Below are 16293 nucleotides of genomic sequence, written 5' to 3'. Positions count from 1 at the left end.
ATGCATATTTTAAAATATTTGCATGAAAATCTGTCACCAATTGGATGGAAACCTAGCTAGTGTCGTATGACATTGTGGCTGATTCAGATAAAATACACAACATCATAGGCCTAATTGTAAATGGCAAATGCTAGGCGTCGTCGAGTCGGGTTACTATGATCATCCTCCAATGGAATCCAATTCCCTCTGCCAGTGACATATTAGGATATCAGTCTGAATGGAATTAAGCATGCCACCTGAATAGATCAGGTGTACTACTTAACCTGTTTCATAGATCCTAAAGCTTACCGCAAAGATCATGGATGACGTCAAATGACGAGGACCAGGAGTAGCGTTCTGCCCCCTGCTCAATGCTGTAGGATGGGAGGGTCTCGAGCTCATATGCCCCCCTCTTCTTCCGATACAGGAACATGGTGACCAACCTGTGTCTCCCTCACTCTCAATCCTAACCATGGATCTTAACAACCTCAACCTTATGTAAATAACCTTCAAATTCTGTCCCCGATCACTGCAGTAGACTGACCCTCATGCCACACACCAAAATTAAGCACTAGTCTACCAACAACTACCTATATCTTACCTACATCAAACCCATCTTAACAGAGTCCAACTCAACGCAGTTCAACCCTTGCACTCTGCCAATAGCTTATTCAACTTCATTCAAAAACTGCACCTGCAAAACAAGGCAATATTACCTCATCCAGCTCAACCACTAAACACTTGCTTTGAACCTTCTGAACCCTCTGTGCCAGAGCTACTCACTTCAGGTCCAACTGGGCATACATTAGTCAAGATGGCCTAACTGGGTTTCAATTAGCTCTCAGAGGAAACCAAACCACCTTCTTGGTTTGGAACAGTGTGTTACTCATATCACTAATAATAAACAGACGGCTGACACCTGATTTATCAGAGCCCTCCAGGATCTGTATTGAAGATCCAACCCAGCAGGAGAAGACTGGTCTAAATTCTCGATGCAAACTGTGCTCCAGTTCAAAATCCTTGAAGAATCTGACATCAGATGTTTATAATCCACAACAATCAACGAAAGACCATTTCCATGGTCTTGATAACGTCTCTTCCTGTTGCTCCTTCTGTCGTCCCGGGGTTAAAGTGTTAAGCATCCAAACAAAGTCAAGTCCCCCTCCATCATCCTCTTCCAAGCCATTCATTCGAGTTACTCCTGAGGAGTTCAAAACACACCCTGATTACCGCTCACACAGTTGTCTTCCCAATGTACTTTGTTACTGCTACCTAGTAATAACTATGTTGTCAGCATCCTCTCATAGATTTAAAATGTAGCAATGATAAAGTTCTCAACTTTCTAACATCTTCTGTGCGACAAGCTGTTGAGTGTCATAGCCGTGTAGGATGTGTGGACGATAGAGGGGCATTCAACCCACTCAATCAAACAAGTGATGTATTCATACAGAGGTGAGTTGCAATGCATGCTGGGACTGGCAGTCTGGGCCAATGGCTTTCTAACTGACACAAAGATCTCTTTTAAAAACTCACTCCTACATGGAGAGTAGAACTTTGTTTTGCGCAAACTGTAAAAGCCTGACATTTTTTTGCATTAATTGGGCTTGCTAGAGCCTTGCTCTTTGTCTCCAGAAAGATTAATTGTTTTTATGAATGCAACACGTCTAATGTCTGGGTTCATCTATTTCTGCAGAGGTACAGTATTAAATTACAAACATTGAGAAACAGTTTCCCAGAGAGAAGACGGATGTAGCAGAACCAAGCTCTTTGGTAAAGAGGCCACAGACACAGAATATAACATTTCCGCTCTGCAAACAGAGGATGGGTTAAAACCAGACCAGTAAGTTATCAGTCTATGGGCATACCATTGCTGAACAGTTATTAATTGTTATTATACATCTATAATAGAAATACTGCGAGAACACGCTCTGCTAGCCATGGAAGGGAGGGACAATGTCACACAAAAACCAAAATATCCAAATTTGGGATGAGAAATTAGAGGGTAAGATGGGAGCCCGTCTGCTCTGTCGCTCTGCTTTGGCTTTGCAGACATATGGTAATAATCTTGAAAAGCTTTGAGTGCACTGCTGCTTGATTTTTAATGAAGAGACCAGTCATTGGCTACAGCATGAGGACTAGGGGCTGCTGCGGCACAAAGGTCTATTTCCATCCACTTCATGCAGAAAAAGGGAACAAAACTCAAGAAGCATTAGTCTCTCATCCCTATCATCATGTCCCAAATCAAGTCATTAACCTCTTAAAATAGATAGATAGATAGATAGATAGATAGATAGATAGATAGATAGATAGATAGATAGATAGATAGATAGATAGATAGATTGAATGACTGTGTTCAATTTGTCTACACCTGTCAACGGGTGTGGCTGAAATAGCCAGATCAACTATATTGAAGTGTTGTCCTCATACTTTGTATGTGTGTGTATGTGTGTATGTATGCGTGTATGTATGCATGCATGCGTGCATGTATGTATGCATGCATGCGCGCATGTATGCATGCGCATGTATGCATGCATGCATGTATGTATGTATGTATGCATGCATGCATGCATGTATGTATGTATGTATGTATGTATGTATGTATGTATGTATGTATGTATGTATGTATGTATGTATGTATGTATGTATGTATGTATGTATGTATGTATGTATGTATGTATGTATGTATGTATGTATGTATGTATGTATGCATGTGTGTATGTATGTATGTATGTGTGTATGTATGCGTGCGTGTATGCATGCGTGCGTGTATGCATGCGTGCGTGTATGCATGCATGCATGTATGTATGTATGTATGTATGTATGTATGTATGTATGTATGTATGCATGCATGCATGCATGTATGTATTACATTTACATTTAAGTCATTTAGCAGACGCTCTTATGACTTACAAATTGGTGCATTCACCTTATGACATCGAGTGGAACAGTGTCTAAACAATGTATGTACTCCGCTGTTGTATGCGTGTATGCGTGTATGTATGTATGTATGTATGTATGTATGTATGCATGTCTCCGGAATGTGATTGTATGCATGTATGTATGCATGTATGTATGTATGTATGTATGTATGTGTATGTATGTGTATGTATGTATGTATGTATGTATGTACAATGTATGAGGACAACACTTCAATATAGTATGATCTATGTATTTCATGCCACATGCATGCATGACAGGTGTAGACAAATTGAGGACAACACAGTATAGTTGATCTGGCTATCTCCATAGACAAACATTGGACAGGTGTAGACAAATTGAACACACAGTCACAGAATCTCCATAGACAAACATTGGAAGTAGAAGATGCCACCTTTCCAACAAGTCAGTTCGTAAAATGTCTGACCTGCAGCGCTGCCCCGGTCAAACTGTAAAAGTGTTATTGTGAAGTGGAACATTCTGGGAGCAACAGAAAGCTTAGCCGCGAAGTGGTAGACCACACAAGCTCACAGAACAGGACTGCCCTGTGCTGAAGTGTGCAGCGCGTAAAAATAGTCTGTCCTTGGTTGCAACACTCACTACCGAGTTCCAAACTGCCTCTAGAAGCAATGTCGGCACAAGAACTGTTGGCCGGGTGCCGCACATAAGCCTAAAAATCACCATGCGCAATGCCAAGCGTCAGCTGCAGTGGTGTAATGTTGGCCGCCATTGGACTCCAGAGCAGTGGAAACACATTTTATGGGGTGATGAATCACACTTGATCTCGCAGTCCGATAGACGAATCTGGGTTTGGCGGATGCCAGGAGAACGCTACCTGCCCCAATGCATAGTGCCAACTGTAAAGTTTGGTGGAGAAGGAATAAATCGGGTGGGGCTGCCCCTTAGTTCCAGTGATGGGAATTCTTAACGCTTCAATGACATTCTAGACGATTCTGTGCTTCCAACTTTGTGGCAACAGTTTGGGGAAGGTCCTTCCCTGTTTCAGCATGACAATACCCCGTGCACAAAGTGAGGTCCATACAGAAATGGTTTGTCGAAATCGGTGTGGAAGAAATTTACTGGCCTGCACATAGCCCTGACCTCAACCCCATCAAAAACCTTTGGGATGAATTGTAACGCCGACTACGAGCCAGGCCTAATCTCCCAACATCTGTGCCCGTCCTCTCTACTGCTCCTGGCTGAATGGAAGCAAGTTCTCTCAGCAATGTTCCATCATCTAGTGGAAAGCCTTCCCAAAAGAGTGGAGGCTGTTATAGCAGCAAAGGGGGGGACCAACTCCATATTCATGCCCATGATTTTGGAATGAGACATTCGACAAGTGTCCACATACCTTTGGGTCAAGTAGTGTATGTTTCAGTCTTTTAAAGAGGACATGTCATCATGCTGCCCGTCCAGTTGTCTTGTAGCTGACAAACAATATTGAATGACCTAAGATGGTCTGCCAAGTGCACCGGATGTCATTCATTACAGTAAAGTAGCTCGTCCAGGGGAATCACTCCTACCAACTACCAGAAGGCTATATAGTCTATATGAATTATTTCCTCAGTATACTTTGAAGTATTAAATGGAGCGTTTGAGGAGGAGTGAGTGTTTGATTGAGTGAGGGTACAAAACGGTAACTGTGAGAGTGTGTGTGTGTACCGGAGACGAAGTGTGTGAGTAAGAGTGTTGACAGAGGGAGTGCAGTCGAGCCGAAGGGCTTATGCGTGCCCACGTGGAGGTGGTTTGGGTTATATTTAGAAAGGTGGCCAATCAAACAGGGAATAACCCAACATTACCCAGCTGCGAAGAGCAGTGCCAGGAAAGCCTCCGGACAATTCCATGGTAACAGAATGAAGTTGATGCCAATGTGTTTTACTTTGGCATAATTTTAAACAAAAATCATTGATTCCATAGGTAAAACATAGAAATCGAAGCACAAGGACTACTTAATTTGCACTGTCCATAGTTTTTTTTTTTCCATTGCAGATTTAATGTTTAGTAACAGAATGATAGTAAAATCTGTTTGTGACCACATTTTCCAAAAACGTTTAAACATACAGTTGAAGTCAGAAGTTTACATAAACTGAGTGTATTTGGCTAAGGTGTTTCACAATTCCTGACATTTAATCCTAGTTTAAAAAAATCCTGTCTTAGGTCAGTTAGGAGCACCACTAAGAATGTGAAATGTCAGAAGAGAGAATAAATTATTTCAGCTTTTATTTTATTCATCACATTCCCAGTGGGTCAGAAGTTTACATACACTCAATTAGTATTTGTTAGCATTGCCTTTAAATTGTTTAACTTGGGTCAAACTTTTGGGTAGCCTTCCACAAGCTTTCCACAATAAGTTAGGTGAATTTTGGCCCATTTCTCCTGACAGAGCTGGTGTAACTGAGTCAGGTTATGATGCCTCCTTGCTCGCACACGCTTTTTCAGTTCTACCCACACATTTTCTATAGGATTGATGGCCACAAATACTTTGTTTACTTTGTTGTCCGTAAGCCTTTCGGTCACACTTTGGAAGTATGCCTGGGGTCATTGTCCATTTGGAAGACCCATTTGCGACCAAGATTTAACTTCCTGACTGATGTCTTGAGATGTTGCTTCAATATATCCCCATAATTTTTCTACCGCATAATTGCATCTATTTTGTGAAGTGCACCAGTACCTCCTGCAGTAAAGCACCCCCACAACATGATGCTGCCACCCCCGTGCTTCACGGTTGGGATGGTGTTCTTCGGCTTGCAAGCCCTCCCCCTTTTACTCCAAACAAAACAATGGTCATTATGGCCAAACTGTTATATTTTTGTCTCATCAGACCAGAAGACATTTCTCCAAAAAAGTACTATCTTTGTCCTCATGGGCAGTTGCAAAACTGCAGTCTGGCTTTTTTATGCCAGTTTTGGAGCAGTGGCCTCTTCCTTGCTGAGTGTGGAGTGGTTGAAAAACGAGATTTAACGACTCCAACCTCTGACTTCAACTGTATACTCCGAATTAAGATTCAAAGATGTCTGCACAAAGAATGTCAGAAAATAGACCTTTTATAAAAAAAAATATATATATATATATATTTGGTTATTGAACTACAGTTAAGTGAAGAGGATTAACGCTCAGTAACAATGACAATGTTTTATTGTTACATACACTGGATAGGTTCAGTGAAATGTGTTGTTTTACAAGGTCAGCCATAGTAGTACGGCACCCTGGAGCAAATGAGGATTAAGTGCCTTGCTCAAGGGCACAGACCTAGCCAACTGTGAAAATCTGCTATTCGAACCAGCAAACTTTTGGATACTGGCCCAATGCGCTAACTGCTAGGCCTTGCTAGGGCTTGCCGCTCATGGGTTCTTGATCTGTACTATACAGAATTAAATAATGAATGTCACTCTTTATGGTGATGTATCCTTAACTCCTTTGTGACAGGGGGCAGTATTTTCACGTCCGGATGAAATGCATGCCCAAATTCAACTGCCTGCTACTCATCCCCAGAAGATAAGAAGCCCTGTTCAAAACGAGGATCACTTCAAGTGTACTGTTCGATAGAGGTGCGTGACCAGAAAGGTAGCGTCAGTTTGTTTTCTTCCTGTATTGAACACAGATCCAGTCTTCAATTTTATTGATTTTTTTTTTTAAATACCTAAAGTTGTATTACAAAAGTAGTTTGAAATGTTTTTCTTTCACGTTGCGCAAGTTGGAACTGGAGGTTTTTCTGGATCAAACGCACCAAATAAATGGACATTTTGGATATATGTCGATGGAATTAATCAAACAAAAGGACCATTTGTGATGTTTATGGAACTTATTGGAGTGCCAACAAAAGAAGCTCATCAAAGGTAAGGCATGATTTATATTTTTATTTCTGCGTTGTGTCACGCCTGCAGGGTTAAAATATGTTATGTTTGTTTACGGAGGTGCTACCCTCAGATACTAGCATAGTTTGCTTTCGCCGAAAAGCCTTTTTGAAATCTGACATGTTGGCTGGATTCACAACACGTGTAGCTTTAATTTGGTATCTTACATGTGTGGTTTCATGAAAGTTTGATTTTTATAGTAATTTATTTGAATATTAATATTAATATTAATTTGAATATTTGAATTTGGCGCTCTGCATTTTCACTGGCTTTTGGCCAGGTGGGACGCCAGCTTCCCACCTATCCCAGAGAGGTTAACAGGTATACATCAGGCGGAAAAATGTCATATGTTAGGATATTATTCTCAACACTGGCTATTATTCTAAAGAGCTCCAGCCCAAAACAAGACCAAATCATACAAGTCTGGACATTACAGTACAGCACAGCAGACTTCAGTACAGGGAGCACCTGTGTAAAGTATTGTTCAGTACCCAAATCATACTGTACTCTACTTTAGTGTGCTGTCCATGATTGGTTTGTGATTACTATGAATTCCCATTGCAGCCAATTCAGTTGCAATCATTCTGTTAGATTTTTTTTGCCATTCTCTGTTACCGATTTTGTAACAGAATGATGCATTTTATACACACAAAAAAAGTAACATGCAACAATTTCACTGATTTAGTTCATATAAAGGAGATCAGTCAATTGAAATGAATTAATTAGGCCCTAATCTATGAATTTCACATTACTGGAAGAATACTACTTCTACCACCTTTTTCCAATTGCAAACCAACAAATGTATTGGATCTTATTTCAGCTCATGCTGCATTTAAAATTTGTTGTTTTAGAGAATTTGGTAGTACCTCCAACCGGCCACAACTGCAAATCATGTGTCCGCACGCCAGCCAAGGACCTCCACAGCCGGCTTCTTCACCAACGGGATCGTCAGACCAGGCAACCGGACAGCTGATGAAAATGAGGAGTATTTGTCTGTAATAATGCCCTTTAGAGGGGAAAAACTCATTCTGATTGGCTGGGCCTGGCTCCAAATTGGGTGGGCCTATGTCCTCCCAGACCCACCCATGGCAGTGCCCCCTGCCTAGTATTTTGAAATCCATAGATTAGGGCCTATTGAATTGATTTCAAATGACTGATTTCCTTAGATGAACTGTGACTCAGTAACATCTTTGGAATTGTTGCATTCATATTTTTGGTACACACACACACACACACGTCCCTTTAAGGTCACAGTTATGAAAACTCAGGACACAAATTAATTTAATTAATTAATTAATTTATAATGCCCTTCATAAATCAGCTGATTTCAAAAAGTGCTGTACAGAAATCCAACCTAAAAACCCAAACAGCAAGCAATGCAGGTGTAGAAACATGGTGGCTAGGAAAAACTCCCTAGAAAGGTGAGAACCCAGAAAGAAACCTAGAGGGGAACCAGGCTATGAGGGGTGGCCAGTCCTCTTCTGACTGTGCCGGGTGGAGATTATAACAGAACATGGCCTAGATATTCAAATGCTCATAGATGACCAACAGGGTCAGATAATAATAACAGTGGTTGTAGAGGGTGCAACAGGTCAGCACCTCAGAAGTAAATGTCAGTTGGCTTTTCACAGCCGATCATTCAGACAATCTCTACTGCACCTGCTGTATCTAGAGAGCTTTAAAAAAACAGGTCTGTGACAAAGTAGCACGTCCAGTGAACAGGAAATGGTTCCATAGCCGCAGGCAGAACAGTTGAAACTGGAGATGCAGCACGACCAGGTGGACTGGGGACAGCAATCCCTCCATCAGTGCTCAGACTGTCCACAATAGGCTGAGAGATGCTGGACTGAGGGCTTGTAGGCCTATTGTAAGGCAGGTCCTCACCGGTAACAACGTTGCCTATGGGCACAAACCCGCCGTCGCTGGACCAGACAGGGCTGGCAAAAAGTGCTCTTCACTGACGAGTCGCCATTTGTATCACCAGGGGTGATGGTCGGATTCGCGTTTATCATCAAAGGAATGAGCGTTACACCGAAGCCTGTACTCTGGAGGGTCAGTCATGGTCTGAGGCAGTGTGTCACAGCATCATCGGACTGAGCTTGTCGTCATTGCAGGCAATCTCAACGCTGTGCGTTACAGGGAAGACATCCTCCTCCCTCATGTGGTACCCTTCCTGCAGGCTCATCATGACATGACCCTCCAGCATGACAATGCCACCAGCCATACTGCTCGTTCTTGTGTGCGATTTCCTGCAAGACAGGAATGTTAGCGTTCTGCCATGGCCAGTGAAGAGCCTGGATTTCAATCCCATTGAGCATGTCTGGGACCTGTTGGATCGAAGGGTGAGGGCTAGGGCCTAGTAGCCTAGTGGTTAGAGCGTTGGACTAGTAACCGGAAGGTTGTGAGTTCAAACCCCCGAGCTGACAAGGTACAAATCTGTCGTTCTGCCCCTGAACAGGCAGTTAACCCACTGTTCCCAGGCAGTCATTGAAAACAAGAATATGTTCTTAACTGACTTGCCTGGTTAAATAAAGGTTAAAAAAATTTTAAAATTAAATCCCCCTAGAAATGTCCAGGAACTTGCAGGTTCCTTGGTGGAAGGGTGGGGTAGCATCTCACAGCAAGAACTGGCAAATCTGGTGCAGTACATGAGAAGATGCACTGCAGTAATTACTGCAGCTCGTGGCCACACCAGATACTGACTGTTACTTTTGATTTGGACCCCCCTTTGTTTAGGGACACATTCTATTTCTGTTAGTCACATGTCTGTGGATCTTGTTCAGTTTATGTATGTTGTTGAATGTTGTTACAGTTGAAGTCGGAAGTCATTAAAACTCGTTTATCAACAACTCCACAAAAACTTAAGACATCTACTTTGTCCATGACAAGTAATTTTCCAACAATTGTTAGACAGATTATTTCACTTTTAATTCACTGCATCACACTTCCAGTGGGTCAGCAGTTTACATACACTAAGCTGACCTTTAAATAGCTTGGAAAATTCCAGAAAATGTCATGGCTTTAGAAGCTTCTGATGAGGCTAATTGACATCATTTGAGTCAATTGGAGATGTACCTGTGGATGTATTTCAAGGCCTACTTTCAAACTCAGTGCCTCTTATTTATTTCACCTATATTTAACCAGGTAGGCTAGTTGAGAACAAGTTCTCATTTGCAACTGCGACCTGGCCAAGATAAAGCAAAGCAGTTTGACACATACAGAGTAACACATGGAATAAACAAACATACAATCAACAATACAGTAGGAAAATATATATAGAGCATGTGCAAATGTGCTTGACATCATGGGAAAATCAAAAGAAATCAGCAAAGACCCCAGAAAAAAAAATGTTAGACCTCCACAAGTCTGGTTCATCCTTGGGAGCAATTTCCAAATGGCTAAAGGTACCACGTTCATCTGTACAAACAATAGTACGCAAGTATAAACACCATGGGACCACGCAGCCGTAATACCACTCAGGAATGAGACGTGTTCGGTGTCCTAGAGATGAATGTACTTTGGTGTGAAAAGTGCAAATCAATCACAGAACAACAGCAAAGGACCTTGTGAAGATGCTGGAGGAAAAGGGTACAAAAGTGTCTATATCCACAGTAAAACGAACCCTAACATAATTTGAAAGGCCGCTCAGCAAGGAAGAAGCCACTGCTCCAAAACCGACATAAAAGACAGACTAGGGTTTACAAAAATGTTCCCTGGTCTGATGAAACAAACAAAAAAAAAGAGATCGGTTTGGCCATAATGGCCATTTTTATGTTTGGAGGGAAAAGGGGGAGGCTTGCAAATCGAAGAACACCATCCCAACCATGAAGCACGGGGAGGCAGCATCATGTTGTGGGGGTGCTTTGCTGCAGGAGGGACTGGTGCACTTCACAAAATAGATGGCATCATGAGGTAGGAAAATGATGTGGATATATTGAAGCAACATCTCAAGACATCAGTCAGGAAGTTAAAGCTTGGTCGCAAATGAGTCTTCCAAATGGACAATGACCCCAAGCATACTTCCAAAGTTGAGGCAAAATGGCTTAAGGACAAAGTCAAGGTACTGGAGTGGCCATCACAAAGCCCTGACCTCCATCCTATAGAAAATTTGTGGGCAGAACTGAAAAAGTGTGTGCGAGCAAGGAGGCCTTACAAACTTGTCTCACGTTAAAATTCACCGAACTTATTGTGGGAAGCTTGTGGAAGGCTACCCAGAAACATTTAACCCCAGTTAAATAATTTAAAGGCAATGCTACCAAATACTAATTGAGTGTATGTAAACTTCTGACCCACTGGGAATGTGATGAAAGAAATGAAAGCTGAAATCAATCACTACTATTATTCTGACATCACATTCTTAAAATGAAGTGGTGATCCTAACTGACCTAGGACAGGTCATTTTTAAGATTAAATGTCAGGAATTGTGAAAAGCCTTTTCACATTTGAAGTCTGGTTTTCAAGCACTTTAGAGCTCACCATTGGATCTAAAGTTAGTGTTAAATCCAAACAAAGCGCATGCATTTTTCCAAGGCCCCATATACCAGATTTCAATTAATTGTAATGACTAGTTTGAACGGTACAGAAATTGAGCGAGTTCCTACAAATATCTTGAATGATAAACTGTCATTTAAAAAAAAATGTCACAGCTGGTGAAGTTGAAGTTCAATGTTGGTTTATTTTACAGAATCAAAAGGATGTCTGACTTTTGTTAATAGGAAGGAAATTGTCCAGGCCATTTTAGATTATGGGGATATGAACTGACCAAGGGGGACCAGTACAGAGTACTGATCGGAAACCTCTGTTGATAAATGGGTCTTTTTTTTCTTAATGTTTGTAATTTTGTTTATTGTATGCATTTAAATGTATTCCTGCAGGGCTCATCTATAAAGGAGACCCTGGTCTCAGAATGACTTCCCAGTCATAATAAAAGTTTAAATAAATAAAAAATATCCTTCCACAACCATAAGACCCACCAATAATTTAATAATTTCATCAAAAGTTTAACTGCTTTTTACAATAATCACTGAGTCTAAGAAAAAGCATTTTTATTTTTGTATTTAACCCGAACCACGCATAATACACATTAACTAATAATAACAGGCATTATAAGAAAATGTACACAAATTAACTCAAATCTCTCAAGTACAAGCCCACATTCTAGTGAGGAGCCAGCTAATCTTTATATTTCAAATTGAGCAAACTTGGATCCATTTGCTAGATAACAAGGTAGAACAGATGAATTGATATGAACACAGACTTGTCTGTCTCCAACTGTTTGAACAGCATGCTAGCCCGTCCACTTTGTTCAGATGTTGAAATCATGAGGACTACCTTATTTCTCAGAAATAGAACCAGTTGACAATTCCTTACACATTAGCTTCAGAAAGTATTCAGACCCCTTGACTATTTCCACATTTTGTTACATTACAGCCTTATTCTGAAATGTATTACATTGTGTGTAGATTGATCGAGGGGAAGAAAAAAAAACAATGACAAAGCAAAAACAAGTTCACATTTTAGCTCATTTATAAATATAAAAACTGAAATATCACATTTAAATAAGTATTCAGACCCTTTACTCAGTACTTTGTTGAAGCACCATTGGCAGCAATTAAACCATCGAGTCATCTTGGGTATGACTCTACAATCTTGACAACTGTATTTGGGGAGTTTCTCCCATTCTTCTCTGCAGATCCGCTCAAGCTCTCAGGTTGGATGGGTAGCGTTGCTGCACAGTTATTTTCAGATCTCTCCAGAGATGTTCGACTGGGCTCTGGCTGGACTACTCAAGGACATTCAGAGACTTGTCTCGAAGCCAGTCCTGCGTTGTCTTGGCTGTGTGCTTAGGGTCGTTGTCCTGTTGGAAGGTAAACCTTCGTCCCAGTCAGAAGTCCTGAATGCTCTGGAGCAGGTTTTCAAGGATCTCTGTACTTTGCTCCGTTCATCATTCCCTCGATCCTGACTAGTCTCACAATCCCTGCTGCTGAAAAACATCCCCACAGCATGAGGCTGCCACCACCATGCTTCACCGTAGGAATGGTGCCAGGTTTCCTCCACATGTGACCCTTGGCATTCAGGCCAAAGAGTTGAATCTTGTTTTCATCAGACCAGAGAATCTTGTTTCTTATGGTCCGAGAGTCTTTAGGTGCCTTTTGGCAAACTCCAAGCGGGCTGTCATGTGCCTTTTACTGAAGAGTGGCTCCCATCTGGCCACTCTGCCAGAAAGACCTGATTGGTGGAGTGCTGCAGAGATGGGAGAACCTTCCAGAAGGACAACCATCTCCACAGAGGAACTCTGTCAGAGTGACCATTGGGTTCTTGGTCACCTCCCTGACCAAGGCCTTTCTCCCTCAATTGTTCAGTTTGGCCAGGCAGCCAGCTTTAGGAAGAGTCCTTGTGGTTCCAAACTTCTTCTATTTAAGAATGATCGAGGCCACAGTGTTCTTGGGGACATTCAATGCTTCAGAATTTGTTTTGTACCCTTCCCCAGATCGAGGCCTCGACACAATTCTGTCTCAGAGCTCTACAGATAACTTCTCTTTTAAAAGTAAAATAATGCCTCAATGTGTATCGGTGTCCATATGACCGATTCTGTTGGACCAAACCGCAAATGCAAAAAGCGAGTTGAAATCGATTCTGTCAGAGAGGAAGAAGTGATCTCTTCGTTGTTGTGAGTGGCAGGGTGAGGGGCTTTGTGTGTGTGTGTGTTTGTGTGTGTGTGTGTGTGTGTGTGCGAGAGAGAAATGGGAAGATGCACACAGCCTACAGTCATTAAACAAAGCACAGAAGGAGCCAAGGAGACAAGACCAAAAACAAAATGAGAAAAGGCAGCCAAATGCTGATTTTTTAAATATATTTACATATTTTTTAAACTTGATTGTTACGATACAGGCATTTGGAATAGCACAAAAACAAATTTGAATTCATCTAATTAAATTTGACGTATCACCGAGCCCTAATTTTGATGTATTTCTAATTAACTCCGTGTTTAACATGGTATCTCAGGGTCCTCTACCACGCCATGTTTAACATGGTATCTCAGGGTCCTCTACCACGCCATGTTTAACATGGCATCTCAGGGTCCTCTACCACGCCATGTTTAACATGGCATCTCAGGGTCCTCTACCACGCCATGTTTAACATGGCATCTCAGGGTCCTCTACCACGCCATGTTTAACATGGCATCTCAGGGTCCTCTACCACGCCATGTTTAACATGGCATCTCAGGGTCCTCTACCACGCCATGTTTAACATGGCATCTCAGGGTCCTCTACCACGCCATGTTTAACATGGCATCTCAGGGTCCTCTACCACGCCATGTTTAACATGGTATCTCAGGGTCCTCTACCACACCATGTTATCTCAGGGTCCTCTACCACTCCATGTTCTGCTAGATGTTTTCTAAGACCCCCTTTCTATCCATTTGATCAGAAATCAAAGCCTTAGCTTATTCCTACCTTTTAAGATGCACAATTGTTGAAAAACGTATATGCCCTAATAAAAAGCATATGAATGCTTTCATTTGACACAAAATTGTATGCGCTCCTAAGTTAACGTTCTGACAAAAAAAATGTGCCGAACTCCCGACAGATTGAGAGAAAAAAAAGGGTGCTGAACCACCACACAGTAAGAAACGGGAATCCTGCCCGTTCAGGAGGAAGTATTCAGACTGCTACTTGCAGAGACAGGCCTGTGTTGCCTTCTATAGACAAGTTGGTTGTTTAGCAACAAAACCAAAACTTTTGCAACTACTGTATATGGCAAAATAGACAGGGTTGGCTTAGATTGTTGACAACATGTAGTAAACTATATTTGTTGACAACATGTCGTAAACTATATTTCATGCAACATTTTTACAATGAGCACTAGTTCAGTGAATTTTAGCATAGTCAAAACAAGACATGGCATCAAGAATAAGATAAAACTAGCTGAAAATAGCCACCTACGACTCCCTACATGGCAGCTTCTTGTCATTGTTGTTAGCCATCTGACCAGTCAGAATCACAGCACACAGACTTCTGCCCCATTGAAGCGTGTGCATCGTTTTTGTGACGCTGTCAGGTGGTATTACACATTTTGTATTGTAGATATGTAGTGGTGTAATAATGTTATATGATATACTGTTTTATATGTAAGTGCCTTAATGTGTTTGGACCCCAGGAAAAGTAGCTACTGCCTTGGCAGCAGCTAACCGGGATCCCTAATAAATACAAACATGCCAAGTGACTCTGCTTAGAGCGCAGCAGCCTATCCACTGACTCCAAACACAGATATAGTGATGCAGATGAAAACTTTGCACCCTGGTATTAGTGGTGCTTTCACATCAAATGAGCATGTGCCGTTCAGAAACAATGCAACCGGCCTTGGCACAGGCTGGCAAGGAAGCCCTTTCCACAAAAGACACTATATAGAGAGCAACCCTCCCTTACACAAACAAAATCGGCAAAAATTATTAAATCTTCTCAAACATTTATAGGTCAAGACATTTGTAAACAGATCTATTGAAGACACATTCATCCCAATCCAACAACAGTACATCAACTACCCGCTACCCATGTGGTGCAAAAAAGGGGTTGACTGTGTGTGTTCTTTCCCGCAGAGAAAATTGCTATCAGACATGCAATTTAAAAAGTCCATACTTAAACCACCAGTTAAGAGGGACAAACAACTAGTATTGCCTTCTTCAGCTTGTTGATATAAAGAATCCTTTCATTTAAATGGCTGAAAGTGCAGTGGGACTACTCTCTTAAATCCTCACAGAAATCAAAACACTTATTCACTGACTCAAAATATGGTTATTGTCAGCCTTAGGGCTCTAATGTTCATAAACAGCCATTTGAATGGGGTGGTATGTGTGTTTGTATTTATATAGGGACACTGAGGTAAACATTACATCCAATGTCTACTAACCTAAAGATGCACCATGTGTCAGAGCTCAGGTTATCCCCTTGTAATTATCCACTATGTTCTGAAGAGCAGGGAAGCCACAAGGCCAATTTAACAGGGTGTGGTTCTCTCCAAGACCATGGAGAACGGTGGTTTACAATTAATAGTCACCACGATGACCTTGGACGAGTTTGAAATCCATTACCCACTTTGCATAATTCAATCAACTTTAATCCAAATCAAACCATCTAATCTATACACCATTAATCCAAGATGGCGTAGCAGTCAGACATCTTTTGTCCCCTAAAACTCAACTTTAAAACACTCTCCTGCAACCCACCTCACCCAATGTGATGCGGATCTGTTTATTTCTAAAGTATTATTCACCTCGAATTCGGAATCCCCCAACAGAAGCTAGCCAGCTCACTAGCTAATAGTCAGCTAACCACTGCTAGCGGTCATCAGCTAACCTTTAGCTCGGAAAGCTCTTGCCAGTTTGTACAACATGACTCAAACCAGAGCATACCGGAACTATTTTCTCTCCATATCCCCGGATTCCTACTGCAAGCTCTGGACAATTTCACCTGGATGTTCGCAGCTAGCTAGCTGTAATCCAAGTACTGGTTAACGTCGGTCC

At 41.6% G+C, this 16293-nt stretch overlaps 1 protein-coding gene across 2 annotated transcripts in view; it reads right to left on the bottom strand.

The window, feature by feature from the left end:
• Positions 1-16293, bottom strand: part of LOC124032195 (pleckstrin homology domain-containing family G member 5-like) — a 116409-nt gene that overhangs the window by 90322 nt on the left and 9794 nt on the right. The window contains exon 1 of one of the 2 annotated variants that reach the window (XM_046344401.1): positions 289-416. The exons of the other annotated variant lie outside the window; for it this stretch is intronic. Coding sequence (XP_046200357.1) covers positions 289-412 — 124 coding nt within the window. The 5' untranslated portion in view covers positions 413-416. Of the gene's footprint in view, positions 1-288; positions 417-16293 lie in introns of those variants that run through there. 2 annotated transcript variants of the gene reach the window in all.

The sequence above is a fragment of the Oncorhynchus gorbuscha genome, linkage group LG03 (genome assembly GCF_021184085.1).
Source record: "Oncorhynchus gorbuscha isolate QuinsamMale2020 ecotype Even-year linkage group LG03, OgorEven_v1.0, whole genome shotgun sequence".
Classification (NCBI taxonomy): Eukaryota; Metazoa; Chordata; class Actinopteri; order Salmoniformes; family Salmonidae; genus Oncorhynchus; species Oncorhynchus gorbuscha.
This window is presented reverse-complemented; position numbering and strand designations above follow the sequence as displayed.